Here is a 20,375-nt window from a genome sequence, read left to right on the forward strand (position 1 = left end):
GTTGAAAAATACAATTTGGAAATCAGTATGGCGTTTATTATCACTGAACTAGTATATATTTGTTGAGGGGCCAGTTGAAGGACGCCTCCGGGTGCGGGAATTTCTCGCTACATTGAAGACCTGTTGGTGACCTTCTGCTGTTGTTTTTTCTATGGTCGGGTTGTTGTCTCTTTGGCACATTCCCCATTTCCATTCTCAATTTTATTAACTCATCAGATGGACAAAAATACAAGTGGACGTGGCCGGGTATCAATTCACTTTTTGTCAGCTATCACTAATGACATTGTACTAATTGTCTACAACGTTAAACATCTCATTATAGTAAGTCATTGAATACAATTTAAGAAAAAATCTACGTCACTTAACCTTATACTAATTTGCCTTTATCAAACAAAATTTAATCGATCGCTAATATAAAATAAAAAATCAACCGCAAGGTGGTTTGATACTTTCAACATGTTAATTAACCCTTTATCTGTAACAAATTGCGTAAAATGTATTAGAGTTGAAAAGGTGAGACATATGATATGACATGTTCAAACCACTTATTTATTGACAAATAATCTGCCCTAGATAATTGATTGGACAGGTGTTTCACGTTTTAGGAATTTCACACCAGTGGGTGAACATTCCGAGCTTAACGAAGTATGTTTTGTCATCTTCTCTGACAAACTGTATGTCAATTATTGGATGGTATAAATCTGATCACTGAAATACGATTCAATTGTGTTTTTCAAATCATGTATTTCCTTAGTAATTACAGTTATTCTTTGATATAAATCTGTCGAAACTTTTTGTATTCATATTATGCATTAACATATAATAAGCGAGAATATAAAATTCTCCAAATCCGTTAATCCAGGAGCAGAAGTCGCAACACAATTTTGAATAGACATATGAATGGTGCAAAGATATGATTGAAAAATAAAACTTCTGAAACATCGTTAAACCAATTACTACCTTGACATATACTATATATACCTGGATTATTTTGCTTATTGACATATTTGACATATTATATGAAAATTGCCTAATTTTAGTATAAATTTACAACAAGCAGTTTTACTATCTAGTAAACTTTAAAGATAATTTATATAGTTAATGAGATATCTTTTATGGTTTATGAGATATCTTATATGGTATATGAGATATCTTATATAGTTTAAAAGCTATCTCATATACTAATCTTATTTCTTATTCTTAAAAGCTTAAAACTAAAATGTATGATAAACGATATAATTTTTCATTTCCAACTGTTAATTATCCATTTTTGCAATTCGAATAAATAGTAAAACAGATTGTCATAAACAGTTTTAACTGCTTATATTTGCTGTGTGTTTGTTTATTCTACATATTTTGCTAGTTGTATAGGGGGATGGTTGAGATCTAATAAAAATGTGTAACCCCGTCGCATTTTTGCGCTTGTCCATAGACAGTTACCTCTTTTATGTTGAATGATTTTGGTGTAGTGTGACGTCTATTTTCATTGCACTAGCACAGTTGTGTGTAAATGGGGCGAGCAGAAGCCCGCCTCCGGTTGTGGGATTTTCTTGCTGTGTTATAGACACATAAGGTCTTCTGCTGTTTTTTATGCCCTTTGCTCGGATTGTTTCTCTTTGGCCCATTCTCAATTTCATGCTCAATGATATGTTTTATACCGAATGCAATAACCAATATATAAGAGACAAATACAAAGGTATAAGACATAAAGCAAAGACAAACTCATATGCACATGCCTCTGCATGAAGTGCGTAAACAATTAATAATCGCATAATGACAGCACTGTCGACAAATCATTATTTTGTGTATCTGTATTCTTCGTAAATATAGAAACAACATATCGTAACTGGATGTTCATAATTTTTATTAGTCTTTATCAATCTAATGCTACATGTAATAATCTTAAAAAGTTACCAAACTTCATATTACAATCAAAATGAACTTGGATTCCATACAAAACAAAGAACTCTTACTCATCATTTTTTTACTTCACTTCTATAATTCAAATATAAGTGAAAACTATCTTCTTAAGTAAAGGGTCATTACCACACGAAGTTTTAATTATCTATAATTTAAATGTTAGTGACATTCATTTAAAATGACATGTCCGCGTGATATTAAATCAAGTATGATTAAAATTTGTTTCTTGAATCTTTTTATATAAGTTGATTAAAATATTGATTTACAAATTCTTACCTCTCAAATATTTAAAATTAAAACTGAAAACGAAATTACTTTCTTCTAATAATAATTTTTGTTTCCTCTGTGTAAATTTTATCTCAATTAGACAATATGACATTTGATTTGTTTAGTGTGTAATATAAAAAAGAAGATGTGGTCTGATTGCCAATGAGACAACTATCTAAAAAAGACCAAAATGACACAGACATTATCAACTATAGGTAACCGTACGGCCTTCAACAATGATCAAAGCCCATACCGCATAGTCAGCTATAAAAGGCCCCGATAAGACATGGTAAAACAATTCAAACGAGAAAACTAACGGCTTTATTTATGTAAAAAAATGAACGAAAAACAAATATGTAACACATAAACAAACGACAACGACTGAATTCCAGACTCCTGACTTGGGACAGGCACATACATAAATAATGTAGCGGGGCTAAACATGTTAGCGGGATCCCAAACCTCCCCTAACCTGGGACAGTGGTATAACAGTACTCCATAAGAACGAACTATAAAAATCAGTTGAAAAGGCTTAACTGATCAGATGGACAAAAATACAAGTGGACATGGCCGGGTACTTATACATCCCGACACAAAAAGGCACAATGAACAGATCTGAGAGTACTCGCAGTTATCTGACAGCTAGTTAAAAGCCACTAACAACTAATAAAAAATCATGCATCTGAAATTAAATTATCAATCCGTACATATCCAACATCCAATGGATTTAATGTAAATACGTCATAAACAGCCAAAGAAAAACATGACCTTGTGCAATGCCAAGTTACAAGTATCGATTGTAGATCCATGTATATGTATATGTATATGTATATGTATATAACATACTAGTAATATTTAGTTGGCTTTTAATTTACTGATAACAAAATCAATATTTATACAAATAAAAACAATATTCAATGATCTTATAACAGTGTTGAATAGGTAACCTTTTAGAATAAGTTTATTGAGCGACACGTTTACATGGATCATTTCTAAATTTCCGGGCACGGTTAACAACATTTCCGTAAAAATGAGGATGTGCTATCCCGTTTGAAATAAGTTTTCTACAGGTACAACCAAACTTCAAAACCAAATCTTTATATCTATGGAAAAATTTAGTAAAAGTTTATGGTAACGATATCCCTGGTTTAATAATTTACCAGTTATACATAGGTTGCGTTCGTTAAAATCTAAAACGTCACAACAGACACGGGCATAGCGAACAAGCTATGAAATATAAACACCGTCAGATGGTGTCAAAGGAACGTCACCATCTAAAAATGGAAAGTTAACAATTGGGAACGAAAAATCGTCTCTTTTGTCGTAAATGTTAGTGTGGAGTTTCCCGTTTAAAACTGAAATATCTAAATCCAGGAAAGGACAGTTATTACCGAATAAATTTGGATTCATTTAAGTAAATTCCTTAGCCGAGGGTAAATTTCAGCAGTATTTTGAGATAATTCTTGATTTTTTAACGAAAAAATATCATCAAGATAACGGTAAGTGTTGTTGAATTTATCAATTAAATGCAATTTCGACGGGTCTTTACTGAGTTTAGTCATAAACTGTGGTTCGTAACAGTACAAAAACAAGTCTGCTATTAAAGGGGTACAATTAGTGCCCATGGGGATAACTACAACCTGTCGATAAACTTTGTTGCCGAAACGTACATAAATATTATCAAGGAGAAAATTAACAGCTTCAATTATCTCATCACACCTCCTGTAACCATTGCTATCGGACGTTTTCGATTTTTTCAAAGGTCGTCTACAAATACAAAATGCCTATTTCATTTCCAATCTATTACTTTATTCAAATGTGGAAATATGTTCAATCATCGGGTCTTGTTTGCCTTAGTTAATTAGATGAAAATTAATAACACACGAGAATCGAAATTATATTCAGATTAAGAACATAAAAAATAAACAACAGTATTTTTTTAACATTGATAATATAAAAAAAAACATGTTTTATATTATACATGTATATCTTTCGCTCCTCATTTATTAATGTCTGATTATTCATCTTATGCCTTTAATGAATGATCAATTTCTGAATACATTATTTTGTTTTCTATTCCTCGAATTCTAGTTTGTCTTGATGCTAGTGGCTCTGTCAAAACCTCCACATAATTCAACCCATCCTGTAATACAATCACGTGATGCTTTTTCAATTTTTAGTAAATGTCTATATACATGCAATAACATACACAACTGAAATAGTCCAATAAATTATTTGAGGAAATCAATTACATTCATCTTTCAGCTAATTGCTTATTTCATAAGGGTGATAAAAAAGAATAAAATATGCATTTGAAGCTGCTTCGTAACAACCTAAGATTACAATTTGTATTGTGGAGATTCATTATGAATTGATTTAATACCAAGGTTTTTAAATTGATCACGAGTGGTAGTAAACAACTATTCATGGTAATTGTTTTGTTTCTCTTATGGGAAAATTAATCCCAGCCGTTCTCGGTATTTATTTACATGATGTAGGCAATGAAGATTTGTTTATACCGTATTCGTTTACACACATTGACAATGTCTTTTAAAAAATCACATTCACACATACACAACGAGAAAAAAAAACACTTCATATATTTCTTGTGTGGAATCGTGTCTCTGGATTGATCTTCACCTAATCCGAATATATATCTTTAGAGGCACTGATATTCAAGCATCGAAATCGTGGAAGAATTGTATGACCAAAAGGAATGTAGTTAAATACTCGATTCCATATGCGAAAACCAATCCGAGGGGAGTTGCAATCTTGGTCTCATGATAATATATGTATCAAAAGTTATAGTTTAAGAAATGTAAAGGTCAAGAATTATGACAAGCCGTTTTGCTATTTATACTTACTTCAAGATATCACATGAACCATTAAGATATCTTATAAATTTGCTGTTACAAAATGGTAGAAAATATTATAAATTAAGGAATGTATCTCCCTCATGCAAAGCTCTGATTCCTTTCATGGATTTGGCTATACTTTTCGGACCTTTTGGATTATAGCTCTTCATCTTTTATATAAGCTTTGGATTTCAAATATTTTGGCCAGGAGCATCACTGAAGAGACATGTATTGTCGAAATGCGCATCTGGTGCAAGAAAATTGGTACCGTTAATTTTATTACTTATATACATATAGTTTAAAAGATATCTTATATAGTTTATGAGATATCTTATATAGTTCATGAGATGTCTTTTAAACTTAAGGAGATATCTTATTAAGTATGAAAAATATCTTATAAACTTTATGAGATATCTTATATAACATTAAAAACATATTATACATATTTTATATTATAATAAAATAACTTATAAATATCTTATATTATATATCAGATATCTGATAAATATCTTATATTATATTTTAGATATCTTAATATCTTATATAATATATAAGATATCTTATCAAAATGAAATTACATAAGATATTTTATAAAAATGAAATTACATAAGATATCTTATAAAAATGAAGTTACATAAGATATCTTATTAAAATGAAAGTACATAAGATATCTTATTAAAATGAAATTTTATAAGAATGAAATTATATAAGATATCTTATGAGAATGAAATTATATAAGATATCTTATAAGAATGAAATTATATAAGATATCTTATAAGAATGAAATTATATAAGATATCTTATGAGAATGAAATTATATAAGATATCTTATAAGAATGAAATTATATAAGATATCTTATAAGAATGAAATTATATAAGATATCTTATATATTTTTGAGGCGATATCTTGTATATTATATTATATATTTTAGTTTAAGGTGGGTTCTTGTTGCTAATTCTTCAGTTTTGTATGTTGTGTCATGTGTACTATTGTTTGTCTGTTTGTCTTTTTCATTTTTAAACATGGTGTTGTCAGTTTATTTTCGATTTATGAGTTTGACTGTCCCTCTGGTATCTTTCGTCCCTCTTTTTATATATTAAAGGAGATATCTTATACATTATACGAGATATCTTTTATATAATAGGAGATATCTTATATAGTTTATAAAATATCTAATAAAGTTAATAAGATATAAACTATAGCTTATAAGATATTTAATGAAGTTTATAAAATGTCTAAAAAAAGTTTATAAGATATCAAATAATGTCTATAAGACATCTAATAAAGTTTATAAGATATCTAATAAAGTTCATAAGAAAGTTTGTAAGATATCTTATATAGTTTATGATATATCTTATATAGTTTTCTTTATCTTACCTCCTTTAGATTTAAAGAGGTATGATTGGTTAAAGGACTACACGTGTTGACTATATATCTGATGTAGGTTGTCTTAAATAGTATTGAGTAAGTTACCATACATAGCTAGTTACCATATGAGGTTAGTAAGGAGCTACGTCCCTTTTAAAACATAATAGATGCCACAACCCTTTATAAATACAACACAGCGTTTTGGAGAAAAATTGAAAGGATTCAATAGACGAAGAAATTGATGATAAAATGGGGTAATAAGTTCATAAAATATAAAGCTAACAAGTTGTTATTGTTGTCATAACGGAGTTAATTACTTTTAAAAACACAACAACAATATAGATATCTTATTAACTTTATTAGATATCTTATGAACTTTATTAGATATCTTATAAACTATTGAGATATCTTATAAACTATTGAGATATCTTATAAACTATTGAGATATCTACTATAATATATAAGATATCCTTTATAGCATTAATAGTTTCTTATATTATATCTCATATAATATATCAGATATCTTATAAAATGAAACTATATAAGACATCTTATATATTTAAGGAGAAATATTATATGTTCTCTTAGATATCTTATAAATTAAAGGAGATATCATCAAATTCGAATAAATAGTAAAACGGTTTGCCATAAAGAATGCTGAACTTATAATACCCTAGATGAATGAAAGTCAGTGGTATCGATCCAGCGCTAAAGGAAAAAAACACTTATAAATTTCATGTGTACACATATCATAACACTAGTAATGGTATTGATGAGCGACAATTAGGTTTAACAATTTATTTGCAGTTATGTAACTGAGATACAGCAGTGTCTTATCTACCAACTTAATGCGGGGTTCACACATTGCCGAGTATTGCTCCCGTTTGAGATCAGACAGCGATACGACACGAAAAATGAAAAAGTCGGATTACTATCCTCAACTATCTGGAATGCCCTATTTTAGTCTGAACGCAGTCGTTTAAGTTCGTGACAGATTCCTACGGGTCAAGAAGGGTCCGAAAGCACTCCGACAGTTAGGTGCGTCCCGTAACATTCGGGGAAACTCAGCCGATTTTGTCTAGTCGGATTACAATGGTGTCTATGTCGTGACAGATTCTGCTGTATCGGATCGATTCCTATTAATGTTCTGTGTACTCTGGACGGGGTCCTGTTGAACGGGAATGATATGGAGAAATTTTTCATTGCTGATTTTCTGCCGATTGAATCCAGATTGCATCCAGATCTTGTCGATTGCGAACCGTTTTTTTTTCCGAAACCGTTCCGAAACAGTCTCGTTATTAATTCGAGATTCGTCAAATTACCCGAAAATTACAGAATACAATACAACTGAGACCGACAAAGTCGTTTGCAATGCGATAGAGCAGACCGTGATAGGATTATGTTCCGACAGTAACTGATCATCCCGACAGTTTTCGAACAGATAACTTCCGTCAGCGTCGGTTCACTGTTTGGTCACTGTCTGATCGCTGTCGGATTACATTCAGTAGAATCGGACGTAGTCGTGACAGACTTGGTCGAATTTTACCAGGCGAAAGATACAAATCGGATTTGAAACGGACTTAGAACGGGATTATCGGGATAAATTCGCTTGGAAACGGTTGAATATCGACGCTTCCTGAACAATATCTGATTGTTGTCGTGATTACATTATTTTTTTTACCAATTTTTATTAAAGTCTGAATTTCGATTTACAGGATCTTGAGCAGACTTTAATAAATTTTCATCGGGAATGGTCATGTCAAGGACGGCAGTAAAATTCGTGAATATGTGACCCCAGCTTAACCTGCTTTGTTTACAATTTTCTTTCTTTCAAAGATGCAAATTGTTATAAAGGAGCAAGGTGTTTATGCTGGTTATAACTAAACCCTGTCATCACTAACTAGTTTAAACATCTCATGTGCAGTGTTTTAAAAAGCTCATAATATTTCAATAATTTATGTTCACGTTGGTAGTTGGTTAGGAAGCAATAAAGTGTAACTAAAATTCTGAATATAAACTTTGTAGCTTTGTATTGGACTTAAAAAATAAACACGTATTATTTAGATTCTGAGAAAGAATGAATGGGGACATTTCCTAAGAGTGGGTAAATATAAGCTTACGTAATCAATTGAACTTAGATAACAGATGTTAAATTTCTTAGAACATAAAGATAAAATCAAACACTGATCGCATAAACTCTGAATGAAGCCAGACAGAGTGTCTTGACAGACAAAGCATTTCGTGATATGTATTCATCTTTCTCCTTGTAAATCTACATTCTTTCAGAACGTCGCAATCAGGGATAGGATCACTTTACAAATGCAAAGTATATTCTAGTATGTTACGATAAACGATAGATACGATATGCAATTGTTTAGTGAGACTAAATAAAGATACCTTTATTTCGGTCTATCGATTTGTGAACTAAAGGTAAGAATGTCAATTTTTGTGGTCTTTCCACAAAACTTAAATTAAGAAATTTTTCGTCGAATTGCAAAGGTTATTACGTAAATTTGTAGCCTAAATTTTCTTGAATTTTATGCTCGTAAATATCTCAATTTATTGTGTTGAGAATTAGGAATTGCTTATATTTCTGGCCTAATGCATTCCTCCAAAATAGTCATTAGGCTTCTTGTTTATCGATCGTTAGTTATCTGTGGATGCTTGTAGTCTGTTATATCCCCTTTTGCATTAGGACTTATTTGACCTTCATTGAATTTTTGTAATATCATGTCCACATTCATATTATTCGATTGGTCTTTTTTTCTACTGCTTGACGAATATCCAATCTATCATCCGATATTCGAATGTATGATAACATTTAGCTTTCATTTTTTTTAATTACATGGCTTCAATGAATATAACATTGAACAAGACATCGAAAGTTTTACCTTGTTTGTATAAGACACCTTAATATCACAATACTCCGTACAAACAATGGTACATTACCGGTTCATTTTCATTTTCGAATAAAGAATTGTACATCAGATTGACAAAAATTCTGTTCGTGATGAAAGAGGGGCTTTGGAAATTCTGTGAAATTGTTACCCGCATATGTGGATTCCGCATGCCTTTGAGAATGAACTTTCTGTCTCTCCTTGCAGACCTCTTCTTAATTCATATGAATCAGAGTTCCTTCAGACACTTGTTAAACACAATAAGATAAAAAAAAAAAAAAAGCTAGGTCATTTAATTTCAGATTTACATAGATTGAGGATGTTCTTTCCATTAACAATCCAAACTGCAATCCCGGGAAATAAAACTTTAAAAATCAACAGACATAGGTTCCGCCGCCTCATTTTTAGACTTTTACCTCGAATTTGGTATTTATGATCATCTCAGTACCAGACTCTATGAAAAACGAGCTAAGAAGCACCAGGGGTATTTCAATGCAGTTCATTAGAAGGTACCTATAATGTGTTGGTAAATCTTCCGTATCAACTATTTCTTAAATAATATACGATGGTCTTGATGTACAGATTATGGGTACTGACGTAGGTTATCTTCTTAATGATGTGTTATAGTTTTTTTGTTGTATTACTTTGTTACATTACGTTGTTGTGTACTTTTACATCCCGGAATTATATTATCGTTCTATGATAACTTCTGTGTTGTTGTCTTTACTTTTTGCTCATATGTTTTGTCTTCATGCCTTTTTTGTGTTTTTTCTTACATCTGACGTGGCTCTGTTCTTATAAATCCCGCCATTGTGTTATTGGGTCGTGGTTAATTTATGTTTCTATATGTGTTTATTTTTGTAGTGATTTATATAATAACAGAAGTTTGACTGCTGTTCCCATCTTACATTTTAACATATTACATGTATTATGTCTGTTTGTTTTGGTCACATATCGTTTTTTTTTGTATAATGGAGTTGTATACGAATGTCATACAAGTTAGATGTTTAGCTAGCTATAAAAAGTTTTAACCCCCTTTTTTCACATAAGCAAAAACCTGTTCCAAATCAGAAATATAACAGTTTATCTCTACTAGTTTGATGTGTTTGAGGTTTTGAATTTGCCATTTGATTACGGACTTTTGCCGTTTTAAATTTTCCTTGGAGTTTAGTCTATTTGTGATTTTACTTTTTATTCATTTCAACAGTTTTTTCTGTCTGTCGCAGGTAAAATTAAATCTTGCTCTTTGTCAATTTCCCACACAGGGTCCTTAGTTTCTTATGTTATTTAAAACAATTGAGTTTAAATAACATATGTGTGCTTACTGTAGGCTCCACTGACTCATCAATAAGACCAGGCTGTTCTAAAATAAAGAAATATTAAACATATAATCAAGGTATGTTCCCCTTGTCATCTTACGTTGCAATAGTCGTTGATGGCTCTGTAGGCAAATTGTTTCAGATATACTAAAATAACTATACGGTATGGGCTTTGCTCATTGTGGAAGGCTGTACGGAGACCTATAGATGTTAATTTTTGTGTTATTTTGGTCGCTTGTGGTGAGTTGTCTCATTAGCAATCATACTCCATCTTCTTCTTTTTATATTATAACCCTTTCGTACTTTATTTGGCCTTTTAACTTGTTTGATTCGAGTGTCACTGCTGATTCTTTCGTTGACAAAACGGAGATCTCGTGTGCAACTTTGAAAACTTTCAAACTAAAACGGTTTGTGTGATCAGAAAAACTTCTTTAACAGAACTGAATGGCTTGTTAGCGAATAGTCGAAATAGAACTAATTTACCGTAGTAGATAAGTTTAGAATTGACAGAAATACTGAAAATGACTTAGTTTTCTTATTGTTTGACTTTTTAGCTGATATTTAATAATAAATTATCGTTTGTGCCCAACATTCATAATCTTATATTAGAGCTCTCCCTTTAAATAGATAGATTGGATTTGACGAAACCACTACATAAGAAAGTGTTCAAACGAGTAAAAAGTCATTATGTTAAAGGGGCGATAATTCAATTATAGAAACCAAGTGGTTTTTTTCTTTCTCATAGTTCACGTTAATTTTCGATTTGATCAATCCTTATTTAATACTCAGTGGGAAAATTGGTACACAAATGAACTTCATGTTATGTACCACGTGCACAGCAACTACTTTTTAATATTTTCGTCAATGAAGATTGTCGAGATCATTATAGACTTCAAATGAAGACGGAAGTTGACTACTGACAGCTTGTGTACGGCCAATAAGAAATATTAAACATTTGATAAAGTTGAAAAATGAAAATAGTAAGAAACTTTGATAACAAGAAAATGTGATTTTTTGTTTTAGATGCATTCTTTTTTTGAGTGGTTAGTGGCTTTGAACTACCTGTCAGGAAATTTGATTACTCTCAGATCTGTACTTTTTTTTTGTGGAGATGTATTAAACTCCTGCTATGTCCTTCCTCTATTTTGGTAGATGTTTTCATTGTTTGTTTTGATTTGATGAGTTCAGCCCTTCTCAACTATTTTTATTGTGTGTTCTCATGTAGTACTGGTACACCACCCTCCCAGGTTTTTTGCAAGCATGCAACATCTTTTTATTGTCATAGTAATTATTGAAAAGCCTCTAATTTGATAATATGAATAATCATTTTGGAATAAACAACCATATGAAGTTAATTTAACAAAAAGTTAAAGTCATTTAGTTAAGATTTTATCATGTTTATGACTAAATTACAAATTATGCTCCAATATGACTTAGCTATAGGTGAAAAAAAGAAAGAATGCATAAAATTTCCATTTACCTGTAATATCGTCAGCTAACGTAATCCTAAAATATAAATTTTTGTTAATTCTATTAGTAAAAGATATTGTTCAATCTCAGTAGATTTGTTTCAAGTAAAATTATATATTAGATTTCCATACACTTTACAGCCTTTAAAATGTATCATCAAGTTTCTGTTATGTTTTTTACTTTCCCTGGATATTGCATCCGATTTATCATATTCATTTTGACCGGACATGTCTTAATTTAATCATCCGATACAGTCAAACGGACGGCTTATTTTGTAAACGTGTTAAATAACAATTTTAAGCAGATAAATGGCGTACTATATTTAAAAAAAAACCACCTATCATCTTTTTGTGTGTTAAATGCTGCCAAACGTCCAGTTGTTAATTTTATGAGTTTATTCAGAACTGGTCCCTATTTATGGGTAGCTAACAGTCATTTGCTTGAAAATTACAGACATGATGAGTCACTGTTTATAGGTAAATACAAATGTTACAAACTTCACGAAGACAATTATATTGAGGACGTTTGAGCTCAAACATTCTGTATATGCCATCTGTTGTTTGGTTTCATCAGTCTGACAAAATTTTATATCATGTTTGTGATGATAGATCATAGGTTTGAAAAGATGAAATTTTACCTTTCTGCATCCTTTCTGAATGACACAACGACGGAATTCATTCTTTTTCCTATAAGTATATTGAATAATCTGAAAGCATGTACTTAACAATAACATGACTTCTGATAAGTTATGTCACCAGCCCAGTGGCCAGTACTTCGGTACTGGCATGAAAATACGGATTTTTTTGTGTTATTAAAATTTGCTGTTACAAAATTTTAGAAATTATTATAAATTAAGGAATGTATCTCCCTCATGCACAGCTCTGATTCCTTTCACGGATTTGGCTTTACTTTTTGGACCTTTAAGATTATAGCTCTTCATCTTTTATATAAGCTTTGGATTTCAAATATTTTTGCCACGAGCATCACTGAAGAGACATGTATTGTCGAAATGAGCATCTGGTGCAGGAAAATTGGTACCATTAATGTTATTATGATAGATGAATCATTGTGTGTTCCCATGAATTGAAAAAGTAGAAACATTGATAAAGATTGTATAATCACTTTAATGTACAACAATCATTTGATAAAGTACTATCGACCTGAAAATGTCTCCAAATTATTTAACAATTGTTAATTTGAATAAAGGGTTTATATATATCAAACATAGACATCATAGAAGCACATTAACATCACACTTTAAAAAATCATATTTTACACAAAACTTAGATACTTAATTGAAAAAGAAATGATTATCAATTTATCAACGTCATTTCATCCATTTCGACATCGATAATATGACCGGATCAACTCTCTCAAAGCGAGGTAAAGGTAGTTGACGTCACAAAATCATGATATGCAATATCACGAACAGTTGAGTAGAGCGATACAGATAGTGATAAAACCGATTATGTTTTTATTTTTTCAAATTAGTTTGCATTATTATACAAATATAGCCTTTGTATGAGGTCGATACAAGGATATATTGACCTGAAAGAAGTATATTGACTGAGGACGAAGTCCGAAGTCGATATACTTCTTTGGGTCGATATATCCTGTATTGACCTCATACAAAGGCTATATTTGTTATATTATTAATTTCCGACCATGTTTGTATCAAAATCGTCATTTAGGTTTGTTGGAACTCTATATATATTACATTGTCTCCTTGACAATAACAACATATTAGTTGTTATTTCATTAACCATTTTTTTTGGGGACATCTTATGTATTTGAAGATTTTTTTTCGTCAAATAATTGATCACAGATATCATTTGTTTCAAAACGTTAAACAATATCCTGAAATTCATTACATGACGTCACAAAGTATGTCGGTTTTTAGATATTCTAAAAATAACCGTGCAATATGCTTTTTGCCGGTCAATATGCGTTTGCTATCCGCCGTTTTCTCTCTACCTTCGAAAATATAGTTTAACATGTGACTATCCCTAAACGAATCAAATTTGTTAAAATATACGAATTAATAATATTAGTTGTTATTTCATTTACTTTTTTTTTGGACATCTTATGTATTTGAAGATTTTTTTCATCAAATAATCGATCCCAGATATATTATGTGTTTCAAAACGTTAAACAATATCCTGAAATTCATTACACGACGTCACAAAGTATATTGGTTTTTAGACATTCTAAAAATAACCGTGCAATATGCTTTTTGCAGGTCAATATGCGTTTTGCTATCCGCCGTTTTCTCTCTACCTTCGAAAATATAGTTTAACATGTGACTATCCCTAAACGAATTAAATTTGTTAAATTATACGATTAATAATATAAGTAAATGATAATGTTCTATTTGTGTCTTTTATTAGTAAAACCATATATCAATTTGATGTTTTATAATAATATATTACTGTAATTTGGTGTAAAATATTCATATTTATGGATTTTATTAGTCAAATAAACATATATCAATATTTACGCCCGAAATATTCTAAAATATTTTAAACAACACCCATCTTGCGTACGGAATGATAAGTAAATGAGGGGCAAAATATACCAGAGAGACATTCAAACTCATGTATCGAAAGCAAACTAACGAAGTCATGGCTAAAAAAGAAAAAAGACAAATAATAGTTCACAAGACACAATACATACATACACACCCGATAAATAATATTATTCGGTAGGTCATTTTCACGAAACGGGAACTGAATTTTAACTTCTTTCCTTTCCTACTTAAAGTTCCTGTATTGAATAAGCCTCACAAGAATACAGGCACAAGTCGACAAGAAGAGGGCTATAATTAGTTCCCATATGAATGTCGATAGTGTGTTGAAAAACACGTCCTACAAGGTAGCAAATATGTTGTCAGTCAAGAGATCAAGCATCTTGATAATGCCAGTTTCAGTGATTTTTTTGTTTGAATCAGAGTGATACCTTACACAGTAGGATTTATCCCTCCCTTCAAATATACTTGTATCTACAATGGCCATTCTTTTTTATGAAACAAAGCAATACCAACTTTTTTCAATTTGCTTTTAGTTTAGAATGGGGAATACTTGTGTAAAATTTAGAAAAGTCAAATGTTCTTAATACTGTTACAAGATGAAAAAGTCTTAGATTGTATATACTCTAAAATATTTTAAGAAGGGTATCCGTATTATTTATTTCATTTGTTTGTTTTTTTAATTTTATAGCACTGTTTTCGTATTCGTTTGTCTTACCTAAATATCCCCACTTTCTTTGAGCAGTAACTCCGAGAATTTTCAGGGATATCACGAGCAGAAATACAACGATAAATATTATCGTTAATGTCGAATCAGGTTTTGAAAGTCTAGGACTTACTACAATAGAGGCATACACGTATTAAATTATATAAGAATACAGGGTTAAAGTGCAGTCCAGCTTTAATGGAAATATACAAAGAAAGTGGTAAACATGATAAAGACTAAATAAATGTATTCCATGTATGTTTTAACAGAGTTAGTATGTTTGATTGGTCGATAACAACCACAACCAATATTATCCATCATGTTCGTATAATATACAAATGTTTATACATGTACAGAAAAAACAAACGAAACTCTAGAATAATTTCTTGATTGTAGCATGTTATATTAACATGATTAAGAAATCAATACTTCTTTTTATCATTTTACAGGTTAATAAAGCGTTGATCGTATTAGAATGAAGTGCTTCCGCTTTTCATAAAACTATTGCTTTATGAAACATTGGATTATATTTCATTGAAAATAACACAAAACAGATTTTGAAAAAGTATCGTGTTTGCTGGATATTTCCTATGTACTTACATTGAGAACTGGTTTCCTTGACATTTACTTGAATGCCTGGTGTGTTTTCTAAATTCTTTCTGTCTTCATAGTCCTTGGATGTTTCAACGACGTCGTCTTTGACGAAAAGCAGTAAATGTATTATCAATATATACAAATATTGTCTAATATGTATCACATATCATGGATATTTAGTGTCAACCTTGTAATAATTCGGTACTCGCGGATCTTCGTTTGACCAGGTCAAATAAAATCCTCATAGATACCATGCTTAACATTGTGAGCACCAATCGCGAGTTTCATTTTCATAAGACTCATCAGGTCGAATTTAAAAGATAATGAAGTGCAATGTTGAATAACATGAAGGACAAAGCTTTTCAATAGGTTTTGACAAATACACCTGAAATAATCTATTCCTGGGATAGAAATTATTTCTGTTTTTCTTAGCTAATAAATATATACTATATCAACAAAGAATTAATAAATGTTTGGCGTACTAAAACAATCAACAAAAAATTAACAAATGTTCTGGCGTATTGAAACAAATCGTTTTGTTTAACGAACAGTAGTTTTTAGCAAGTTTGGTAGGTGGTTTGGTATGTTGATAGGTGAAATACAGGAGAAATTCCGTATCTGAATAAGTTAAGCAAGTGTAGTAAAAGGAAATCTGTCTTTCTTAAATTGTTATCTTTCTATCAATTTGACAAAATCCACAATTTTATTGTATCTACCTCAGAAAAAATAAGAAAAAGTACAAGCGAAATTGAAGCATTTTTTTCAGACTTGCTTCCTAAAACGTAACGTTATGCAGCTTTAACATACCCAAAAAATGAAGTCGAATCAATCATATAGTTTTTTTTTAGAATGGATGACCCGAAGCCGAAGTCTTTTATTCAACTTTTTGTCTTGTAAATTTTTTTGATTGATTTAATGTATGTGTGTTTGCTCTTAATAATCTATTCTTTGATATAGTAGATTGTTTCTATAAAAAGGATTAGTCAATACATATGTATGTACCGGATGCATATATTAAAATATGATATGCTGTAAATTTGCTATTTACATGTAATTTACATGTTGAATTTTGTTTCGAAGATTTGAATTACTGGTATTATCAGTATAATGAAGCATCGTCAAATCAAATAACGTGTTGATATGGTAAACATACCTAATAAGGAAACATTATACTTAGTTTCGTCAAACGTTCTGTTATTTAGAAATTTGCATCGATAAAGACCTATACCTCCCTTTTGGAAATTGAAAATAGTTAAGTCATAGTTTCCTTCATTTGCCTGAACGAAGTAATTGGATAGATTCAGTTTCGGGTTTTTAAGATGATTCGAAAAATACATCAATGTTCTTTCATGAGCAGAATCGTTGAGATCTGGTCCGAACCAAGTCTTTTCAGTTCCGGAACTGGAACATTTCAAAACCACCTTTTCTCCTCTATGAGCCCTGATTGGTACTATATCATTTAAAACTCCTGCAATTAAAAAATACACAAATCGAATGTTTTTAATATAATTGTCACGACGGGATAAGATTATCACTATTTGACACAATGTAACTATGCAATCATAAAGAACAGAATAAAATTGAGAATGGAAATGGGGAATGTGCCAAAGAGACAACAACCCGGCCATAAACAAAACAACAGCAGAAGGTCACCAACAGGTCTTCAATGTAGCGAGCAATTCCCGCATCCGGAGGCGTCCTTCAGCTGGCCCCTAAACAAATATATACTAGTTCAGTGATAATGAACGCCATACTAATTTCCAAATTGTACACAAGAAACTAAAATTAAAATAATACAAGACTACCAAAGGCCAGAGGCTCATGACTTGGGACAGGCGCAAAAATGCGGCGGGGTTTAACATGTTTGTGAGATCTCAACCTTCCCCCTATACCTCTAGCCAATGTAGAAAAGTAAACGTATAACAATACGTACATTAATTTTTTTTTTCAAAGGGAGACAATCGACATGTGTTTATTTTTTTCAAAATATAGTTGTCACGTAAGTCTTTTTAGGATAATATCGCAAAACAGTCCTCATGTGTATTGGAGTTGGTTCTATGCGTTTATTTTACTATAGTTGCTTTCTAGAAACCATATTTTTAACATATTCAGATGCTACAACAGAAAGATGGACAAAACTATAGCGATTGCACAATAAACAAATATACCCAGAGATCTACACACTGTGCTCAACAATAGACATATGTTTAAGCACCATTTCAAGCTTTAAGTCGTTATAGGTATAGAAGCACTAATGTAGGCCGTTCAGAAAGAACACAAAAGAGAGTAGTACATATTTAATACAAAATTGTTCCTAGGCAGAGCTATATCTTTATCAATAAGTAAAATATTAGGGTAGTTCTTGGTCTCCAATGAAGGTTTGGGGATTTGGCAACACCATAGAACACTTGTTGTAAGTTTCTTTTAAATAATAGAAAAGTATATACAATTTTAATAGGAGAACACATTTGCCTTGTTGTTTAAATTAGAAGGACATTTTTTGTACTATAAAACTCCCGTAACCAGTACACTCTAATATGCAATCAAACATGTTAAAGGTATAAACTTGTATGCACAAGTGAGGATACGGTATAGTTTTGACATGAAACAACTGCAATTTGTTTGAACTTACGATAAAGTAGGCATACATGATTAAAGTTGCATATTTTAAGAGAGAAAGCAATCCGGCTATGAATCAGTGGTTTAATACCTTAAAAATAATATTTCCGTAATATCTTTAATTGAATACCCATACGGGATAAGTAGCATGGTACATTGTACAGATACATCATACAGCTGTAGTAATGCAAGTTGAAAGTCATGTAGCAAAACAAACATGAATTTTTCTCTTTTTGGAAAATATGTAAAACACTATAATATTGGAAATATGCATTTTCTCTTCTAGTGCTAGTGGCTTCTCGTAAATTGGGTAATTTTGTGACATGTGTGTGTCGCTAGTTTTCGAAGTTTATATTATTTATATACCTGAAACTATTTGTAAATGAACTGTAATGGCCAGCAAAATTGACACTGTTATCATATTTCAACACTTTCTTCTATGTCTGAAAAAAGAAACCCAAAAATTACTTTTTAAATATGATTGTAGTGACACTTCAAAGAGTTATCTATATTTTTTCCAAAATAGAGGTTATCGAATTTATCATTTGCTTCAGTTTATTTGTAATATTATGCTGTGTTTTTATTTTTTTCGTATAATATATATATATTTTACGAGTTGTATATACATAATGTACACATTCTTGTATCACCATCACTGCTGGTGATCCGATTGATAAATCTGTTGTAGAGTTGTCACTGGCTCAGACGTACTTATAAATATAATTATTTTCTGTGCCTGTATCTTACATTAATTTGTAGGATTCTTTACTATAGATAATTTAAATGATCTGTAAAAATAACATCTCCATGCCTTATATATCATGTACTGTAGTACGACACTAGATTAAAACTGACGTGGAGAGGCAACACCCGGCCACCGTAAGATTCATTTGCATAAAGCCCCGGTAGTCGTGTGGTCTAGCGGGACGGCTACAGTACAGGCGATTCGGTGTCACGATATCTCAGTAGCATGGATTCGAATCCCGGCGAGGGCAGAACAAAAAATTTGCAAAAGCAAATTTACAGATCTAACATTGTTGGGTTGATGTTAAGACGAGTTGTATATATATATATGCAAGACTGTGTACTGATCTTTTGATCTAAGAATACCAAGTGGTGGTAATCATTTAAATACAATGTCATAGTACCTGGAAAATATATGTAAATTGGTTGTAATTATTTTGTATGAACTATATTAATGAGTATGGATTTTCGAGTACATCAATATATGAATGATGTTGTTTTTTAAACCCTTTTTGGACATCTATATCGAAACTTGTAATTTGACAACTTTAACTCGGTTATGTAGTTGCAACACATCTGGTCTCAATCGATTTTGATTTTATCAATTATGTGTTAAAATCCCATGCGTTCAACTTCACGACTATACGCTATTTCATGCTACGGTTAAAAAAGAGAAAGATTCTAAAATAACATTCACACAAATATACATACTGATACACATAATTAAAAATGCATGCATATACATTAAAATTGTCCTCATCAAAATGTGTCTTATCGTGTTAAACATTTTACCATAAAGGTGTCTTCCTCTCAATGGTTGCATATACAAAACATCATTATATTTATATTTTGATAAATAAGGTGTGTAGTTCAATTTGATACTCGATTTTATACATAGTTAAAGTACTTAATTTCCCTGTATTGGTAATTTTGTGACAACATTTTCCACTTATTCAACTTCCGAGACAGATTAGTTATCAATGGAAAATTTTCAAATTCAATAGAATAAAATCCATAGAAATTTCATCATGTATATTCAATAGTTTGGGTTTTTTTTTGTTATTGTTTTCCACATTAACAATGCCGTTAAT

The 20,375-nt window shown here is 31.0% G+C and overlaps 1 protein-coding gene and 1 long non-coding RNA gene across 2 annotated transcripts; both read right to left on the bottom strand.

Moving 5' to 3' along the window:
• Window positions 1-3,689: 3,689 nt before the first annotated feature.
• Window positions 3,690-15,457, bottom strand: LOC134695197 (uncharacterized). Its single transcript, XR_010102729.1, has 5 exons — window positions 15,340-15,457; window positions 12,735-12,783; window positions 12,108-12,133; window positions 10,634-10,671; window positions 3,690-4,330 (listed from the first exon to the last, which is right to left on the bottom strand). It is a non-coding gene; the product is annotated as an uncharacterized LOC134695197 (long non-coding RNA).
• A 363-nt stretch (window positions 15,458-15,820) lies between these two features.
• On the bottom strand, window positions 15,821-20,086 carry LOC134694363 (uncharacterized). The gene is made up of 4 exons (XM_063555367.1): window positions 19,996-20,086; window positions 18,907-18,983; window positions 17,075-17,389; window positions 15,821-16,023 (listed from the first exon to the last, which is right to left on the bottom strand). The coding sequence occupies exons 2-4, from the start codon at window positions 18,959-18,961 to the stop codon at window positions 15,821-15,823; spliced, it is 573 nt and encodes a 190-aa protein (XP_063411437.1). The 5' UTR covers window positions 18,962-18,983; window positions 19,996-20,086.
• Between the last annotated feature and the right edge of the window lie 289 nt (window positions 20,087-20,375).

The sequence above is a fragment of the Mytilus trossulus genome, chromosome 13 (genome assembly GCF_036588685.1).
Source record: "Mytilus trossulus isolate FHL-02 chromosome 13, PNRI_Mtr1.1.1.hap1, whole genome shotgun sequence".
In the NCBI taxonomy this organism is placed as follows: Eukaryota; Metazoa; Mollusca; class Bivalvia; order Mytilida; family Mytilidae; genus Mytilus; species Mytilus trossulus.

Coding starts and splice junctions, on each gene's coding strand:
- LOC134694363 (XM_063555367.1), bottom strand. CDS start 18,961: ATGATAACAGTGTCAATTTTGCTGGCCATTACAGTTCATTTACAAATA. Junction 17,390..18,906: donor TCATTTACAAATAGTTTCAG/GTATATAAATAA, acceptor TTTTAATTGCAG/GAGTTTTAAATGATATAGTA. Junction 16,024..17,074: donor GTATAATGTTTCCTTATTAG/GTATGTTTACCA, acceptor TTTTCGTCAAAG/ACGACGTCGTTGAAACATCC.